At 38.3% G+C, this 20,071-nt stretch overlaps 1 protein-coding gene across 1 annotated transcript in view; it reads left to right on the forward strand.

Moving 5' to 3' along the window:
• Window positions 1–20,071, forward strand: part of QTGAL (queuosine-tRNA galactosyltransferase) — a 331,029-nt gene that overhangs the window by 301,208 nt on the left and 9,750 nt on the right. The window contains exon 10 of the mRNA XM_075071756.1: window positions 11,083–11,151. Coding sequence (XP_074927857.1) covers window positions 11,083–11,151 — 69 coding nt within the window. The remainder of the gene's footprint in view (window positions 1–11,082; window positions 11,152–20,071) is intronic.

Here is a 20,071-nt window from a genome sequence, read left to right on the forward strand (position 1 = left end):
ACACTCAGTAGATTATAAGCTTTGTAATGATACCTTACAAGAGACCTTTTGCATGAAGCATATCTCAGTTACATTATATTCACTTATTAAATTTTTGTAAAACCATATAGACTGCACAGTTACCCATCACCTCCTTAGCTTTATTAAATATGTATATAGACATCAATCTAAAATGCAGCTGGATTTAAGATAGAATGATTCTCTAACACTGTGATGCCAGTGACACATACTTAATATCCTGTGCTGTAGTAAACAGCAATAACTTGAGGATGCCATCACAGAATAGATGGAAAGGGCAAGAAAAGTGTCATGGTATTGTTTGAGCTGTTTTGCTGCTGAGAGGGTAAGACTTATCCCTTGTGCAATATGGATATCCCTGCTTCAGCAACACTCTACCACTGATGATGTGCTTCTAATTAACTGGAATCCTGACATTCTTTCCATCTGACCTTTGTATAATGTTTGCTTTGGCAGTGCTTCAGACCATGATTTTATTTTGCTTCTATCAAGGTTGTAATTAAGAATATTTCAGTATGTTGTACTTGGATACTGAAACATGGCTTTAGCGATTAACCCATTGGTTACTAAATGCTGTACCAGCTACATGTAGGAAACACACTTGCCTGTTGCAGGTGTTCATGTCAAATGCACACCACTGTCTGATTCATTTCAGTGGTGTTCTGCAGAAAAATTCTGGTAAAATATAGGCATACCATGGCAGTTTTTAAGAGGGAGCGTCAACTAACGATTAAAACAAAGTCTCTGTAGCTATCTCAGTTGGTTTCAGTTGCCATTGTAGAGTCTCACTCAGCATGTTTAAAAATCAAGCCCTAGGTGACTCAGACTGGGCACCCAAAATCAGTGGATGCTTTTCAAACTTTGGGTCTAAGTGACTTGCTCAGGAGCACACAGGAAGTCAAAGCAAAGCTTTGGAACAAAACCAAAGTCTCCTGACTCCCAGTACCAGGCAATTCATACCATATGAGTTCATACTGCCTGTCTTTAAAAAAACAAGTTACTATAGTTCACTATATCTGACTCAAAGCAGATCAAATTCTGTCTAAATCAAGAGAGAAAAATACCCAAAGTATCTGATTTTTACTTTTCCTCAGAAATCTGTCAAGTATTGCATGACTAATCTCTAACTAGTGCCAAATACTTTAAACAACAAAATTCCACATGCTCAGAGGTTTTAAATAATTCTTGCTTCACCTTTTACAGCCTAAAATCATAAAATGATCTTTTCAGAGCGATATAGGGAAATTATCTTTACAGGGTAATCTGAAAGATATGCTATGGTTTAGATTAAAGACATGAAAGTGGTATTCCATGTTCTTGAATCTACAAGTAGTCAGGTACTGAACCACAATACTAAGTGAAGGCCCAAGGACCCAAATGAAAATGTCTCACCTATTAAAAACAGCCTACTTTAGTATAAACATTAACAACAAAGTCTGTTGTACTAGACCAGTGCAACACCATTTTCTTCAATGAAGTTGTGTCAGCATAAATAGATGTAGAATCTGGTACTTCACTTGTATGCTAATGACTTTTAGACATACATGCTTAGGGCCCAAGTAACTTAGATGCTTTTGAAAATGTTACCCATATTCAACTTTATTACTGCTGTATCCTATTACAATCAAAGTATTAGTGCCTCATTAAAAATTAGTCTCTGTAGTGCATAATTCAATGTTGAAAATGGGACTCAGACTCCTTAGTCACGTAGGCACTTGTGAACATTTTATTTATAGATTAGGTTCTGGTTGGAGCAATGTGAAAATCTAAATGTGTCTGACTTTTCATTATGGGAATTAATCGGTTTGGACTATCCAGTGGAAATCATAATGCAGCTTCTCCTGAGCTGCTGACCCTTTTGAAGCAGTGGATGTCTGATATACTTAAGTGCAGGATATCCTATATTTATTAGATGTATATGAAGTATTTGAAAAGTATACTAATAGTATACTTAATAGCACTGCTGCTTCAGAAACAAAACTTGGCATTTTCTGGAAGCATTAGTCTTCCTTTGTTCAGAGATACTTGCAAAATGTTATCCAAGTGTGTTTTGAAAATTGCCAAATCCCATTTCAGACTATGTTCTAAAGAAAAAGGACACCTAGCTAATACCCATCTCTTCTCCCTAAGAATGTGATGGTGATTAAAAGAAATCATGTTTTGTCTCCAAAGAGTCCAGGCATGAATTCCGAGCTCAGTGTTTATGCTAGCCTGATAGTAACCTAGCAGGAACAACACTTGTTTAACTAGTATTTTTTTAATGAATTGATTGCCAGTATCTCTGTATTCTTAAGGAAATGCTGCTTCCTGACTGTACCCGTCTTGATTCAAACAGTTGACAGTGGGGTAGTGTTAGCATTTCTGCAAGAGTGAAACTAAACAGACCTTTTCTTGTTTAAAACACATCCGTTTTGTCTGTAATGTGCAGTTGAAGATGGAAACCAAATGTTTCTGGGATGCTATGTATGCCTAGAGGGATTTTTTAGTGCTATCTTGTCTATTCTATTATTGTTTGTCAAACTTCAGCTAAAAGGAATACTTTTGCTCTGTTTCTGTACCATTCCCCTAAAGCCACAGCTGGAAATAGTGCTCCAAAGACAACAGCACATAAGCAGCTAACTGAAAAACAGTGAGAGAAGCAATGAATAAGCACTAGCTCTAGTTATGCTAATTAAGCTGCTATGGGATAGCATCTCTAGAAGTGCGCCCATAATGCCATGGCTAACCCAACCCCATAAAAGCCTCTGTATGACAACCCTTTCCACCAATAGCATATCAGGAAAGTATCTTATGAACCCCCTCTTTGTAGCATGTTATCGATCCACTTAATAGTTTTAAATCAAATGCTTGAGTCTGATACTGACTTTTTCTATCTGCAAGGTGCTATGGCTGATCAGTAACGGGGTCATCTATCTGTGCTGAGACTACAGTCCTGTACCTGTACTACAAGTTCAGAAAACTTCTAACTTTTGCAGTGGTTTCAAAATACTTAAAATATGTGAAGAGCCTCAGGGAAGGAAGATGGGAGAACTGAGACTCTAGAGATATAAGTAGAGGAAACCAATCTTACACCTCTGCATTTAGTGAAGCAACAAATTGTGCTGTTAGGAACCTGTTTTACAGGAGAGCTCGAAGAGAGAAGGCAACAAGGAAATAAGAGTGGGGAAGAAGTACAAGTTTCGGTAAAACTCAGGTATAGAAAACCTGGTGTAAATAGAGACTCCCTGCCTCCAACATACACGTTATTGACTTAACAGAAATATGATTTATGAATTAAAGATAGCAAGGAAATCTCTTTGCCATTCCCATTCTGAAAGATATTATGTTCAGTACCTGAAGCACTTGAAGTACAGATGCTGCAGCACAGTGACTGCAGTTTATGCCTAGTCTGCAATTGAAAATATTACTGGGATAACTCTTGTTTTGGGGTCTGATTCTTTTACTGAACTAGTTCACCTTGTACAAGCCCCTCATAATCTGGATGCAGTTATAATTGCAGAAAGATACCTTGTGTAGCTTATTTCCCGTCCCATATGGGAATAAGCACTTTTATGCCTGTATAACTGCACTCACACTAGGGGAGTTTTACCACTTTAACTGTACTATATTCGTACAACTTTTATGCTGGACAGACCCTTCCTGTATAGGGTGACATGCCTGTGTAGCCCAGTGATTAAGACCAGACCACAAGAGTGTAATTGTAGAGAAGGTATTACATCTGTTTCAAAGCATTTTAATGATTTTGTCCATCGCATGTCAGGCTTGGGTTTTCAAGCTATTGAATCAATTAAAACAAACTAGAGGAGATGACAGAGGCACAAGAAGCAATCTCAATATTTTTAGTATTGGCTGCTAAAGAAATGACCAAAGGCTGTGCTCCATTTCTGGAGAAAAGAAATTTACAAGTGGGTCCCAAGCTGTTTTCTGTGAATGGAGCTATTTGTTGCATGTAATAAGGGATTGTGTGTATTAGAGGTGTTTACATTGTATGCTGGCTATAACATAGGCACTGGATTCTGGCATTCAAGTGGTTTTGCAGCCTTCTGATGAGGAAATATTATTATATTTATGTGTATTGAGGGAAAGTAATGCTGTCTCTAACCGAGCAGTGTCTCAGATCTGATAAATGAAGCACATGCTTGGAATTAAAAGGCACACCCACTTCCTGTGGTTCAGCAGTGAAGATGAACAGGTGGAATGAGATTGGCACTTTGATGCTGATTATGATCTTTGGATCTTGTGTAAGAATGGTCATGCTCGTTAGCTTTGTGGTTCCAGTTGAGACGGACTGGAAGGCCTGTACATCTGACATTGTGTCTCTTTTTGTTTGACATTAACTTCACTTTCTCTTATTACACTATAATGCTTGCACTCTGAGTTACTTTTTTCTGAGGTGCTTTGAAAGAATAGATTTTACTTTTCCAGAAACATATATTAAAATAATCCCTAGGCCTTCACGCAACTATCAGTGTAAGAAATTGTAACAAAGAGAAGGATTGTGACGCTCATCAGAGATTTAAAATATATGAAAGATACATGAGCCCAGGCAATAAAATCCCCTATCATAATTCTGCAATATATAATCTAGGGAAAATGTGCTAGAGAGGACTTGGTAAGTGTTTTGTACAGTTTTCTAAGGCTTATTCCCCTGGAACTAGCTTACAGTAAAGTATGCTTTTTTCAAATAACAGCTTCACTGTATGTAGGGGTTCATTATAGCTAGCATTGCATTTTGTGCATCACAGTGTTTAGGGTGGTGGTAGAGAAAATCAAGTAGCAGAGTCATAGTACTTCATTGTAGAGTTCATTCTCTCAGTTTGCTATAATCCGGGTCCACAGCATGCTGTAAATCATCAGCCTACATGTAAAGCACATTGCAACTGATATCAAGCTCATTTTCAAGATGAAATATAATCTTGAGGAAAGAAAATACTGTGAAGAAGACCCTGCTAACAAAAGTAGTATTCTTAGGTTGCTAAACTCTGCATAGGCCTTACCCCTGGAAATTCTAATACAAGGATGAGCAGAAGAGAGAGTGTAAAAAGCCATTTCCTGTAGTGAACAAGAAATCAGAAGGCACATCAAGTATGAAATGAGCTACTGTTCCTCTTGTTACAACTCTTAGACACTTTCAAAAAACTAGTTTTGCAAAAATAATAATAAATAATATATTCCAAGGTGAATCCTCTTGATTTCCTGTACTGTATATTAGTATTGGGGGTTCCAGGAAGTGCTCAGTGTTGGCCTAACTCTGCCCCCATTGAAATCAATGGTAAAACTCCCACTGACTTCACTGGCAGCAGAGTTAAGCAGTGACTTCACTGGAAACTCCCACCCTAGATGGATTTTCAAAAGCGGCTAATGATTTGGGGTTCCTCAATTTTGGGGTCCCCAAATCAAGAGACTTTAAAGGGGCCTGATTTTCAGAAGGTGGGTGCACAACACTATCTAACAGTTCTAGTCTGTAATCATCTTCAAACAGCTGCCATTTTTGTTAAAAACAACCTGCCAGAAAAATGTTGTCTTCTTCCCCAAATGTGGACTATCTCCCCCAGAGGGAGATTTGTCAGAGTTAGGATTTTGGAATTTGGTCCAGGTAGACTTTTTGTTGTGAAACAGTGTTGTATTGTTTTGGTTTGGTTTTAATGCTACATTTGTTTACATATTAAGTGAGCCAGGCCAGTAAAGCACTGTTTCTCATAATAATTGTATAACTGATGATTTATGGTAGCTGCAGGGATTACGCTTTTCCCTTGCTGTATTTTAACTTGGAAAAGTAGCAATCTTTTCTTTGGCATTGTGAAGATTTGAGTAAAACAGTATCAAAACAAAAAATATTTTGCCACTTATTCATTTTCTTACAACCAAAGAGTGATCTGATAAATCAATCACAGACACTCAGAAGCCATTGCAATATTGCATTCTGTTGTTTCCTAATAGTGGCTATTTGGCTTTTGAGCCAACTGAAAGCAGTAAATAAGCCTTAGAGTAACTAACTCATTTATTTATGATCTAGCATATAGTTCAAGTTGCAGCAAATAAGCTTGAGAGTATTTTTCAGTCATAACATTATTTTATAATTCATAGGTTACAGGATACTGCACTGCAGACATGGATGGTTTTCATAAAAGACACAAGATTGGAATTAATTGGTGGAGAAAAATAAATAAGAGAGACTGTGTTAAGCCTATTAGTCTAAAGTAAACAGGTCATGTAAGCCTGATGCTCTGAGTTCTGCTTATTGCATAAACAATTGGGTGCAAGTTCTGTATCCAGTTTCCGGACACACATTTTTTAAATTAAAAAATAAATAGTGGTGGCAGAAAAATAATCAACTGTCTGTTGGACCACCCACATGGCATATAATCCGGTGGAAGAATTACCTATTTTAGGCTAATGTGTTTTACAGTACTATAGTTATCAGGTTTAAACTGCCTAAAACCGTTGTAAGTTACATATAAATATACCGCTGTGTTAGGCATTCATCTTTCTGATAAGAAAACTTTAACTCAGGTGAATCAACCCCATTTTCCAAGGGAAATTTGTCTCATATATTTACCTGCTATGTAAAATCATATATTGTATTTGCTTGATTCTTTCATGCTGTCTTTTATTGCCTTTACTGGGAGTTTCATATGTCAGGTGACATCAGGATTGGATGTGTAGGGTACCAACACATGGTGTTTATACTTTGCAACATGTAGTGGCCGCAGTTGGTACATGGGGGAGGTAATATGGCGGTCAAGGACCTAGTCATACAGGAAAGGTCATTGGGTACAGTCCATGGACTTTTTTATACTTATTTAAGAACAAAGTCATGCTGATGCTCAGCACAATAATGCTCTTCATCTCAGGGCCTGGAACTGAATTTTCAACTTAATTCATTGGAATGAAGCCTGGATAAAGCTTTCCCTTTTATCTTAGCTGAAAGGTGAACAGTTTATTTTTTGGTCACAAAGCTGGAAAAATAATTAAATAAGTTATCCATAACAGCATTGATATTGCTAAAAAGATAGCTCGGATCCTTGGAACAGAAATCCAAGGTATTGTTTTATATTCCCTTCAAGAATTAAGTTCCTCCATCAATGATTTTTTTGCACTAGGAGTGGGAACAATAATGGGATAATAGTAAAGCAAAGTTTAACAGATATGATCTGCTGCTAATAATAGGGCATCTTTTATATTTGTTAAATGTTGTTTTACTATTATACCATTCATCATTGCCACGGAGAGTGCAAAAAAGTCATTGGTGGGGGAACTTAACTCTTGCAGGGAAGTGAAGAGTTTGAAAGCAGGTAAATGCAGCTTGCAAAGGACTGGTACAAAAAATGTGCATCCTAATTTTGGCAAGGAAACATTAGCTTGTTGCCACACAAACTGAGTTGGGAAACACATAATTGTTTCCTACAAGTATTCTCCATTGGTTTGTACACTTCCATTTTAAATGACTCCTGTAATGGGGAACCTTAGAAGATTATTGCATAATCAGATGGCTCCCATCCCATAGCTCGTCCACACATATATATGTCAGAAGAGAGGCACAGAGGAAAAGTTTATGGTGCCATTACCATGGCCAATCTTGGCTCCCCTATAACGTGTAATTGACATGCTGGCTCTTTACATGTTGAAATATGGAGGAATGTTTGGGGCAGAATTCACAGGAATGAAAAACATGTTAATTTATGCCATTTGAGAGAGTAACCCAGAGAGCTAGAATCTTAGTGTTTTGGCTTCAAATAATTGATCATGGTTATCAAGTGCCAATGTCTTACCCACTGCTGTCAGTCACTCTGTAATTTTTTTTTTTTTTTTTTGCAGACATCTTTCCCCCTAGCTCCTTAATCACTTCTACTTTACTCTGAGTTCCAGCCAGTTGGTTGACCTTTCTCTTGTACTGAGGTGCCCGCACCATGTGCAATATTCTCAGTGTAATCTCAGAACCAGCATTGGTGGGGGACTCTCATCTTGTTGGTCTGTGATGTGATGCTTTGGTACTTGCAGACTGAAATGCCATTAGTTTGATTTTCCATTCTCATCTAATTAGCAGTCCATTGTCACCCTCACGCTCTTCCAGCAGTCCTGCTTTCCAAGCACAAACATCTGCCTGCCCTGGAGTGTTTGATTAGCTTCCCCTAGATTTTAATAGCTATATTTTTCCTCATTGAGTCTCAGTTTGTTATTTTCTGCTCATGTTTCTAGTCACTCTGGGTTCCTTTATTATTTATCTTTTGTCTCTGTTGTTCACAGATTGGCCTATCCTAGAAGGTCTGATACAAGAGTGATTATACCTAGGGCTTGAAAAGAGCCACAGCTGATAGTACTTGGCCTCCACCCCAAAGGCTTTTTGCACTAGACAGTCTTTATTTTATAACTGGAAAAAAAAGCTCTGTGTCAGAATTGCCTGAAGGCACTGAGGGCCTAATTCTATTGCTAAGGAACTTTGCCCTGGCTTGGAAGGGCAGAGGGCTGGCAATTCCATATCACTTTTAGCCTTCAGACCAAGAGTAGATTAACAATGGGAGATAGAGTAAATCAGTCAATGTCATTTATGTCACTCAGATGTGAATTAGCCACCCTGCTGAACAACATAATTTATGCTGATTTAAGCACTAGTGTGGACAGTGCTATGTCAATGGGAGAGTTTCTCCCGCCAATGCCAACGTAGCTGCTGACACTCATGGGAGCTGGAGTAATTAAGCCAATGAGAGAGTTCTCTCCTGTCAGCTTAGAGCAGCTACACTAGAGTGCTTACAGGGGCGCAGCTGTATCAGTGCAGCTGCGCCCCTGTAAGCTCTCTAGTGTAGCCATAGCCGATGGGACTGATGTAACTCCCACTGAAATTAATGAAAAGACATTCATTGTCTTCAGAGGGAGTGGGGGTCACTAGGTTAAAGGAAATGATTATCTTAATCGTAGGAAGAAAATGAGGTGGCTGCTGCTATGAAAAGGATCCAGCCTTTTGCAACATTGTTACTTTAAGAAATAAAAACCCAGCTGTCTGAATTTTCAAGTTTTCTAGTTTTTAAGTCTTGTTAATCAATTTTTAACGCAAAAATAAAAAGGGTAGAAAAATGTCACCCATCCCTCCAAAGAATAATTGATTTCTCTGAGACTTTAACTAAATATCTACAAACAAATGCTCTGCTTCATTCTGACAGACCTGAGAGGGTAACGTGAACAGGGCAATGGAAACCAAAGGAAAACAGGCTGCATTTGTAAAATTCTCTGGAAAATGTTATTGGCAACCCATGCTTTATTTTGGAGCCACCATATAACTGGGATCACAGGCATATTTGTGAGGAATGCAAATAAGGAAACATTTGAAATATTTGGCAAGTTTGCATCCAGAAATAATGCTTCATTACAGCGTACAGTAAGATAAACCAAAGTATTTCTGTGGTAATTTACAAAGCTCCTAAAATCTGTTTAACTTGGCCATTTTTTACAAATCTGTTTGCATTTTGTAAGGCGGTTTACAAGTAAATAGGTGTGTATGTACAAAACACACACAGAATTTAGGTGTAATATAAAATACAGGTAAGAATACTGGCTCCCCAAATTTTAGTGCACTGTGGTTAAGAATTTATTGTACTGTTACAGAAATGTTCTCAGGTATTATTGCAGCCATATTGTACACAGGTATCTGGTGAAAGATACTAGCTCCACAGGTAGTTTCTGTAGTGTTTTAACATATGTAGGTTAATGGATATTTAGTTCAGAATTGTTAAACACAGGTAAATGGGCATGTATTGGTTATCCAGAATGTAAATGAGAGGTACATTTGTGTAGGAGTGTTATAGTGTAATTTTAGCTCAAGGTCCTCTTGTTTTTCTTTTGTTCCTTGTGCATTACAAGTGATTATAAGGCACAACACTTCCCACCTAGAACTGAGGCTGTCCAATCTGAACTATCGTCTGTTCTGTGTTTTGTATTTCTGGTCTATTGTTGAGCCACGTTGTAGCAACAAGCTTTCCTATTCTGAGCCATAAGGTTGTGATGTGCTCACTTGATGCTGCTATTAATATTCTTAGTTGTCTTGTGGCTCTGAGTGTGTGTATTTGGCAACAGAAAGTCTCCTAGGCTGGATTTTTTTTTTTTTTTTAATTCAGATGTATGTCAAAGATTTTTTGTAGCTTTTTTCTGTGTATGAGCAAAATGTTTGAAATCTGTCCCAGAAAATGTATGTGTGCAGTGAACTACTAAATCACATTTAAAGTAATCTTTAATAGTCTTTAATCTTTAATATTTAAACATTTTTTCAAGGAATGGGATAGAATGATGGATTTGTTATCAGCGACATTTAACATGCTTCTTGTTAACTGACATTTCTCAGGGGACATTTAAGTTTTTCCTTTCACCACGCGCCTACATAGGAGGTTATTCTAGAACTTTAGAAAGGACAACCTTTTAGAACTGGACAATGAGAACTCCTGATATAAGCAAACTTTTGGGATGGTTTTTCATTCAGTAGAAAATCCAACTTTCCAATGGAGAAAAGTTTCAAACAGAAATATTTTGATTAGCCCCACTCATAATGTAAGTAGAGTCCATGTCTCATGGATACCTTCCCTCCTACTGGCAATCACACAGAGTACCTGCTTTCCCATTCCGATGTGTGTAACACCCCTGTGGCAAATTACAGCAATTGTCTGCCTCAAGAATAGTATAGGGAAAGCTGTCTTTAATGTGATTCAGCAGCTCCAAGCAAGTAGGAGAGCCAGAACCATCGCCCCAGTCTTACATTCACTTGCACACGTGCTCAACTTTACTCATAGGAATAAGCATTTTCAGGATAAAGGCCCATGTAACCAGCCCGTACTCCTCCAAGTACCAGCAGTTGCTGTGTGGACCATGGTGATTCATAGACAGTTTGAAATCCACCATCCTGCACTCTTTTCAGAATGGCTTGTGAGGAGCTGAAGATCAGATTCCTTTTGAGGGCTTTGTGAAGGTGAGAAAAGGAATAGAGGGGCAAGTTTAGTGGGGAAATGATAGCAAGTGAGAGGTTTGCTGGTAGTACTGAGCTTTATTAAATCCTTTGTCTCCTTTTTCTGTTTTCACCAGGTAGCTGCATTTTGTGATGTTGATGAAAATAAGATAGCGAAAGGTTTCTACACTTACCAAGAATCCAAGGTTAGTAACAACTAGTGTCACTTCCATTACTGTCATCTGGAATTGTGAAAAATGACATTCTAAGCTCATTAGACAAACAACAAAAAAAGAGTGTCACTAATTTTAAATATAGTGAAGATTTATAGTAAGCAGTCCATATTATATTTATTTAATTAGGGGTCTAGATGGCAGGGGATGGGTAATAGAATGTGTGGAATTTTTCTTCCTATACAGTAGGGAGCCAGAGTGACATTTAGCACCAGTTGTCATGGTGTTTTTTTGTAATATGAAAACCAAATGAGAGCAGCAACTCATTTCACATAGTGCATAGAACAGATGGTAACAAGTTTTGGTCAGTTCCAACCCATGCTAGAATGAAACCATTGGCCTCTCTTATGTTAGCAATCCTGCACTCTCCAGTCTCCTCACTGAGAGATGTCGCAACATGTGGGGAATAAGCAGGCAGGAACAGAGACTCTTCAGGAATAAGGATCCTGTTTTCATGCAGATATCTCTAGAAATGCACAATAAGAAAGGGAATTACGATAAAAAAGGGATCTATTATCGACCACCTGACCAGGACAGTAATAGTGATGATGAAATGCTAAGGGAAATCAGAGAGGCTATCAAAATTAAGAACCCAATAATAGTGAGGGATTTCAATTATCCCCATATTGACTGGGAACATTTCACTTCAGGACGAAATGCAGCTCCGATACTTTCAATGACTGTTCATGGAGCAGCTGTCTGGATACCACAAGGGAAGGTACTCAGATTAACTCCTGAGTGGAGCGCAGCGCTGGTCAAGAGATAACTATAGCAGGACCGCTGGAAAGATAGTACCAATACATAGCATTCAACACCCTGTGGGGGAAAGACACCAACAGCGCCACACTGGCATAATTCAAAGAAGGGAACTATACAAAATACGGGGTAGTTAAACAAAAGTTAAACCGTACAGTGACTAAGTAAATCCTGCAAGTTGCAGTGGCCTTTTAAATAGACATCATAAATAGGGCCCAACTTCACATGTAACCCAGAAAAGGAAGAACAACGTAAAAGGACTAAAAAAGCCACCGGCTAACAACCATGTAAAGACAGGCATGACGAGATCAAAAGACTTCTTAAAAAGTGAAGCCAATCTATGGAGGCAAATAAAAGGAGCACCAAACACTGCAGTTAAGTGCAAGAGTCGAATAAGAAAAGCCAAAGAGGAGTTTTGACAGAAAGTGCTAGCCAAAGATCCCAAAGGTAATAACAAAATGTTTATAAGTACATCAGAAGCAGGAACGCCTGCTAAACAATCCAGTGGATCCCTTGACATCAAATACAAAAGGACGCTTAAAAGACAATAAAGTCATTGCGGAGAAACTAAATATTCTTGCTCAGTCTTCACGGCGAGATGTTAGGGAGATTCCCAAACCTGAGCCGCTTTTGTAGGTGAAAATCTGAGAACTGTCACAGATGAAAGTGTCACTAGAGAGGTTTGGAATTAATTGAAAACTCAACCATTACCAAGTCACCGGACCACGATGGCATTCACCCAAAGTTCAAGAACTCAATGTTGAAGTTGGCGGAACTATAACTCAGGTTGTATAACCTCCCTTTAAATTGGCTTCTGTACCCATAGACTGGAAGTTGCTAACATGTACGTCAATATTAAAAGGGCTCTAGAGTGATCCCGCAATTACAGACCAGTAAGTGCTAACCGGTACTTGGCAAATTATCGAAAAATAGTAAGAATAAAAATTGTCAGACACATAGAAAAACATATATTGTGGCAATAGTTAAACATGGTTGTCTGTAAAAGATATTTCTTACTCACATCTTTAGAGTTCTATTGAAGGGTTCACAAAACATGTGACAAGACGGATCCCAGTGGACAAGTGTACTTAGATTTCCAGAAAGTCCTTGAACAAGTCCCGCACAAAGGTCTATTTAAAATAAGCTGTCATGTGGATAAAGGGAAGTCCTTTCATGATGAGAACTGTTAAAAGACAGGGAACAGAAGTGATGGAATTAATTAGGTAAATTTCCTCAGAATGGAGAGATCGGTAGCTAGGGTGGTCCCAAGGTCAAATCTAGGACCAATTCGTATTCAATTTATTCAAATGATCTGGAGAAAGGTAACAGAGGGTGGAAAGTTTGCAGATGATCACTAAACTACTCAAGATAGTAAAGACCAAAGCAGATGTGTACGAACTTCAAAAAATCTCACAGAAACTAAGTGATTGGCAACAAAATGCAAATGAAATTTAAGTGGAAAATGTAAATAATGCACATTGGAAAAATAAACCGCCAACTATACATACGATATGCACTGGGGCTAATTTATGCTACAAAAGTCAGGAAAAAGATCTTGCGTCATGTGGATAAGTGTTTCTGAAGATCATGCTCGCATAGAAATGCACGGTGTTAGACACTAAGGAGCAGAATAAACTGAATAAACAGGCACTGAATACTACAATTGTCTCACAGTATGTATCTAGATAGAAAAGTCGAGGATCCCCCTTTTTATCTATCCTTCTACATCTCGTACATGATATGTTTTAGTACCAAATAAGACTCTTTCCTGAGATCTCCATTTTTATATATTTTATGACACCTATGGTCTACCTAGTATGCACTTCCACTTCTCGTACGTGTAAAGATTCTCTCTCCTCAAAAGTATATCTGCACTAGAGCTGTTCAAAAGGCATTACTAAAGATGATAGAGGGTTTGAGAGGGCCCATATAGAGAAAGATTGAAGAGGCTAGGCCTCTTCAGCTGTGGAAAGAGGATACGAAGGGGGATATGATAGAGGTATATAAAATCATGAGTGATGTGGAGAAAGTGGATAAGGAAGTATTACTTATTCCCAAATACAGAGAATAGGGTCACCAAAATAAATTAATAGGAAGCAGGTTTAAACAATAAAAGAAGTTCTTCTTCACACAGCGCACAGTCAACTGTGGAACTCCTTAACCTGGGAGGTTGTGAAGGCTGGACTATAAAGGGAACTGGATAATTCATGGTGGCTAATCATAAATGCTATTATAGCCAGGAATGGTTAAAATGGTGTTTCCTAGGGCCTTTGTTCACAGAGTATGGAGAATGGATGCAGGAGAGAGAGCACTTGATCATTGCTCTTAGCTTCACTCCCTGGGCACCTGGTATTGCCCCAAACTAGTCCCACTGTCGGTAGACAGATACTGGGCTAGATGGACCTTTGGTCTGATCCGGTATGGCTGTTCTTATGTTCTTATGTTATGTTACGTAGGCGGCAGGGAGATTTATAGAAGCAGAATTATTTCCCTGAAGACTGTTTTCCATGAAGATTCAACTGCTCTTTAGTAGGAGTGGGGAAATGGGATGATGTGGGGTTTCATGACTTAGCATCTCCATCAATAAATTATACCAATAAAAAGCATGATCACAGCAAGTCTGCGTGGGAGAGAGGTCAGTTTCTAGATCAAAGGTAAAGGAAGTTCTTTGTACTGTAGTTGAGAGGGAGCCAGGAGCATACTGCAGTCACTGAAAATGTAGTCAGCTTAGAGGGAAGAAAAACAAATGTCTTTTTAATGTAGTCTGTGTAGGGGGCCAAACTCCTGTTGAAGTGAGTTTTGCTACTGACTTCAGTGGGAACGGGATTTGGCCCATGATGCATAAAAGCTAATATCTATGGTGAAAGGAAGGAAGGAAGAAAGAAAGAGAGAAAAGTTTAGTGGTTATTTATAGAGCTATATTCAGCCTAGCACAGTGTTTCTCTTTGAAGAAGAGTCCAAAGGATAGATTGTAACATGCTCCCTAGGTGACATGTCTCTCACTAGAATCACCTGGACAAATGTAGGCAGCAGGTTTTTGTGTTACTCAAGATAAAGGAAGAAGATATTTAAATGGCAGTAAATTAACTATCTAAAAAGAAAGAATCTACTGTAAGCATAAGGCTAGATTCAGTGCTCTTGATTTCACTGGGCAGTCAGACCCTTGGAGCTCAGTGCTCTGAAAAGCTGATGTATGCCGTCAGCTCCTGCTGAAGGCAATGGGAATTGAGAGTGTTTAGTAACTTTGTAATATCCAGGGTCTTCATTCTTGATGATACAGTTGAAATATTTGTGTAATAAGCTCTAGCCTGAAATAATGTGTACATGTGTCTAAGGCTGTCATAGTAATATTCCTCGATTTGAACCTTAGAGTTCAAATATAAGGTACTAGCATGAAGTCCTCTAAGTTTAATCTCCAGCTTAGATCTGATAGGCTGCCACCAGGTCAGGAATTGATAGGGCCTGACCCCCCTTTCCTCTCTCTGGTGTCCCCAACCCTCCCCTGGGGGGACCTCCAGATAACCTGTTTCTCTGCTTCCCAAGAGATAAGCGTTCTTTTCCCTCAGGACAATTGAGATGCAAAATACCAACAGCTTGGCTTTGCCTTTCCCCGTTCCTGCCTTCCCATGAGGGAGACAGATACCTGATACAGAGGTTTCAATTTCTCTGCCTTACTAGAAAAAGAACTTCCACAAGTTTTGAAAAAGAAAGCTTTATATAGAAAAAGAGAAATACAGAATAATAACTTGCATAAATTAATAACAGGCTCCTACTAAGAAATATGAAAAACCCAGTCTGATTTAAAAAAAGCCAATTTAAATAGACCAGCAATCACACACAGTAAGTACAAAGCAAAGCATATCATAGCCGATTTTACTTTGTGCCGTTTGTACTCACTGCCTTTTAGTAGAATGAGAGAAGTGTGGAATTAGCAAGATAGCTTGTCCCTCACAGCCGAGGAAGCAACAAAACCCAGCAATCCACATCTGTAATACAACACAAAGCTCCTCATAGCCGAATTTACTTGTTCTTTGTACTCACAGACTTTTAGTAGAATATTTGAGATAAGATGGAGTTAGAAGAAAACTTGTTTACTCACAACCGAGGAAACAAAAAAAGACCCCCAAGTATACAAATTCCCGCCCCTGATTTAAACAATCCAGTTCTCTGATTGGTCCTCTGGTCAGGTGTTTGGTTCTCGTTGTTCCCCTTTACAGGCAAAAGAAAATTAACCCCTTACCTTACCTATCTACTTATGCAAGGCACTGCACCACATCTCAAATCAGTGGTCATGTAAAAATGTGCACTGGAAACAATGTTCTGTAGATTGGAGGTAGAAAAACTGATTAGTACGAAAGAGTATGGTCAGAGAAATTAGTTATTGGGTGTTACAGAGAGTAGTGTTTACAGTGACTCAAAACTAGATTGTATTTGAAATGAAAGCAAAATAATGAGCTATTCAATACATGATCTTTGAATACAGTTTCACTCTTTACATGCCAAACACCCCCATTATTGAGCTAAAAATAACTCTTTATGTCTTCTAATGAAATTTCGCTGTTTGCAAGGAGAGCAAAACCCCAAATTCCCATACAACATTTCAGAGACGGCAACCCCACCTTTCATTATTCTGTGTAAGTTGTGAGTACAGTTTTGGCATAAGCTAAATGAAAGCACATCTGTATCTGCTAGCATCACCCTAATTAAGAATGTCCTGTTGTTTTATTATAAAACACATTTTCCGGTGGTTATACAGAAGTGTTTTTTAGTAGGGCTGTCAGCGATTAAAAAAATTAATTGCATTAATTGCACTTTTAAGGAATAATAGAATACCATTTATTTAATATGTGTGGATGTTTCTACAATTTCAAATATATTGATTTCAATTACCACACAGAATACAAAGAGTACATGCTCACTTTAATTATAACTTTATTACAAATATTTGCACAATAAAAAACACAGAAATAGTATTTTTCAGTTCACCTAATACAATACTGTAGTGCAATCTCTTTATGTGAAATTTGAATTACAAAGTAGAATTATGTGCAAAAAAATAACGCATCAAAAAAAATAAATGTAAAATTTTAAGGCCTGCATGTCACTCAGCGTACTTCTTGTTCAGCCAGTCGCTCAGACAAACAAGTTTTTACATTTGCAGGAGACAATGCTGCCTGCTTCTTGTTACAGTGTCACCTGAATTGACAACAAGTGTTTGCATGCACAGTTGTAGCCATCGCAAGATATTTACACACCAGATGCTCTACGATTGTATGTCCTCAAGCTGTCAGCCACCCTTCCAGATGACATGTGCCCACGCTGATGAGGTGTTCTGCTCAATACAGTGCAAAGAAGTGCAGGACCGACGATGTCATTTCATCATCTGAGTCAATGTCATCAGCAGAAGGTTGATTTCTTTTGGGGTTTGGTTCTGCAGTTTCTGCATTAGAGTGTTGCTCTTTGAAAACTTCTGAAAGCATCTCCATGCCTCGTTCCTCTCAGTTTGGAAAGCACTTCAGATTCTTAAATCTTGGTCGAGTGTGTAGCTGTCTTAGAAATCTCCCACTGGTAGCTTCTTTATGTTTTGTCAAATCTGAAGTAAATGTTCTTAAATGAACAACGTGTTGGGTCATCCATCAGACTGCTATAACATGAAGTATATGGCAGAACATGCAGGCAAAAGAGAGGAGACATATAATTCTCCCCAGGAGTTCAGTCACTAAATTAATTAGTGCATTTTTTAACGAGCATCATCAACATGGAAGCTGGAATGGTGCGGAAGCCTGAAGGGCATATGAATTTTAGCTTATCTGGCACATAAATTCCTTGCAGTGCTGGCTACAAAAGTGCCATGTAAATTCCTGTTCTCATTTTCAGTTGACATTGTAAATAAGAAGCAGGCAGCGTTATGTCCTGTAAATGTAAACAAACTTGTTTGTCTTAGCAATTGGCTGAACAAGAAGTAGGACTGAGTGGGCTTGTAGGATCTAAAATTTTACATTGTTTTGGGGGTTTTTAGTGCAGTTATGTAACAAAAAAAAAAATCTACATTTGTAAGTTGCACTTCCATGGTAAAGATACACCTCTACCCCAATATAATGCCACCCGATATAACACGAATTCGGATATAACAGAGTAAAGCAGCGCTCTGGAGGGGTGGGGCTGCACGCTCTGGCAGATCAAATCAAGTTCGATATAAAGCCATTTCACTTATAACGTAGTAAGATTTTTTGGCTCCCAAAGACAGTGTTATATCAAGGTAGAGGTGTATTGCATTATGGTGCTTGTATGAGGTGAATTGAAAAACACTGTTTATCATTTTTACAGTGCAAATATTTAATAAAAAAATATAAAGTGAGCCCTGTACACTTTGTATTCTGTGTTGTAACTGAAATCAATATATTTGAAAATGTAGAAAAACATCCAAAAATATTTAATAAATTTCAACTGGTATTGTTTAACAGTGTGATTATTCGCGATTAATTTTTTTGAGTTAATCACGTGAGTTAATTGTGATTAATCGACAGCCCTAGGTTTTAGTCAAAACTCATCCTAAGATGTAGAGGCCAATTTTGTGAAATTGTTTTTAGAGATTATTGCAAGGAGGGAATGGAAATAAGAGTAATATTAAGAATAATAAAAAGCAAGGATATCTTTAAAGGGTTGTTAATCTGTTCTCCTATTTTGACGTACCATTTTATGGGCACAAATGTCCTTGCATGTTGCAGACATGGTTGGTCACTTGCCCTTGTTTGTACTCAAAATATTGCAACCATAACTGTGTTCAGGCACACAAACTGTGGGTGCAGAAACAAAGACTTTGTTTTATAAATCAGGCCCTTAAGTCATTGTGTGCAACATGCCCATTCTTAAGCCTCTTCTCCATCTGAGTACTGCTGAGAGTCAAAGACTGAAACTGCTTTCTCTTTCACTCATTCGGTTGACTCCTGAATTACTAAAAGAAGAGCAGCAGATATTCTGCTATTACATTAAAATAACAACATAGCACAACACAAATAAGGAACAACACAAAAGCATCAGATCAGATGCTGAAAGGCATGATAGTAAATACCCTCTCATTGTGAATACTAAAAGTTACTGAAACTTGCAACTAACGCTACATATTTAAAAACCATATTGGCAGGTATATAAACAAAGACATTTAAAACTTATTCAGTTTTTATGATTGTTTAGCTGAAACTCATCCCCTGCAATCCTTTTTGACCGTAGCGCCCCTAAGGTTAGAGTCAGAAAAGAGATCAAAGTACTCACAGTTGTAAAACCAGACTGCAAGTACCCCAGGGCATTATCATGTAGACAGGTTGGTAATAAGCCTGACATCGGCTAGTAATATTGCAACTAATTTAATTTTTCATATGAAACATAATGGTGGGTGGAAGACCGAGGACAAAACAGCTGCATAACCCATTATAAAGTACATCTAATTTCTGAAGCCCTGACAAGGAAGCTATTATACAATATTTTGTCTGCTCTGAAAACTCTGGTTCATGATTTCAACTGTAATTTTACAGTACTTTTCTCTATCGGTGACTGTATTCTGTGTGCAGATTACATTATACTGCATAACACCTTTAAAGACGATGTTTTTGGAGCCACAATTTGGTCTACTTAGATGGAATCATTGTGGAATGGCCTCTGGAATCTCAATATCTTTTAATCACCTTTCTGTTGATGTGAAATTAAGAATGAAAATAGTCACAATTTTGGTGTCAAATACCCAGAGACCATGGCCAGGTAACATCCTCTTTTACACTTTTGCACCCTACCATCTGAGGTGTCTTGTTGACTGATGGTAACGCTGATGTTACTGGAGCTGAGATAATAAATTCTTCTAGTGAGGCAGCATAGAATCATAGAATATCAGGGTTGCAAGGGACCTCAGGAGGTCATCTAGTCCAACCCCCTGCTCAAAGCAGGACCAATCCCCAACTGAATCGTCCCAGCCAGGACTTTGTCAAGCCTGACCTTAAAAACCTCTGAGGAAGGAGATTCCACCACCTCCCTAGGTAACCTATTCAAGTGCTTCACCACCCTCTTAGTGAAAAAGATTTTCCTAATATCCAACCTAAACCTTCCCTACTCCAACTTGACCATTACTCCTTGTTCTGTCATCTGG

This window comes from Chelonoidis abingdonii, chromosome 13 (genome assembly GCF_003597395.2).
Source record: "Chelonoidis abingdonii isolate Lonesome George chromosome 13, CheloAbing_2.0, whole genome shotgun sequence".
NCBI lineage: Eukaryota > Metazoa > Chordata > Testudines > Testudinidae > Chelonoidis > Chelonoidis abingdonii.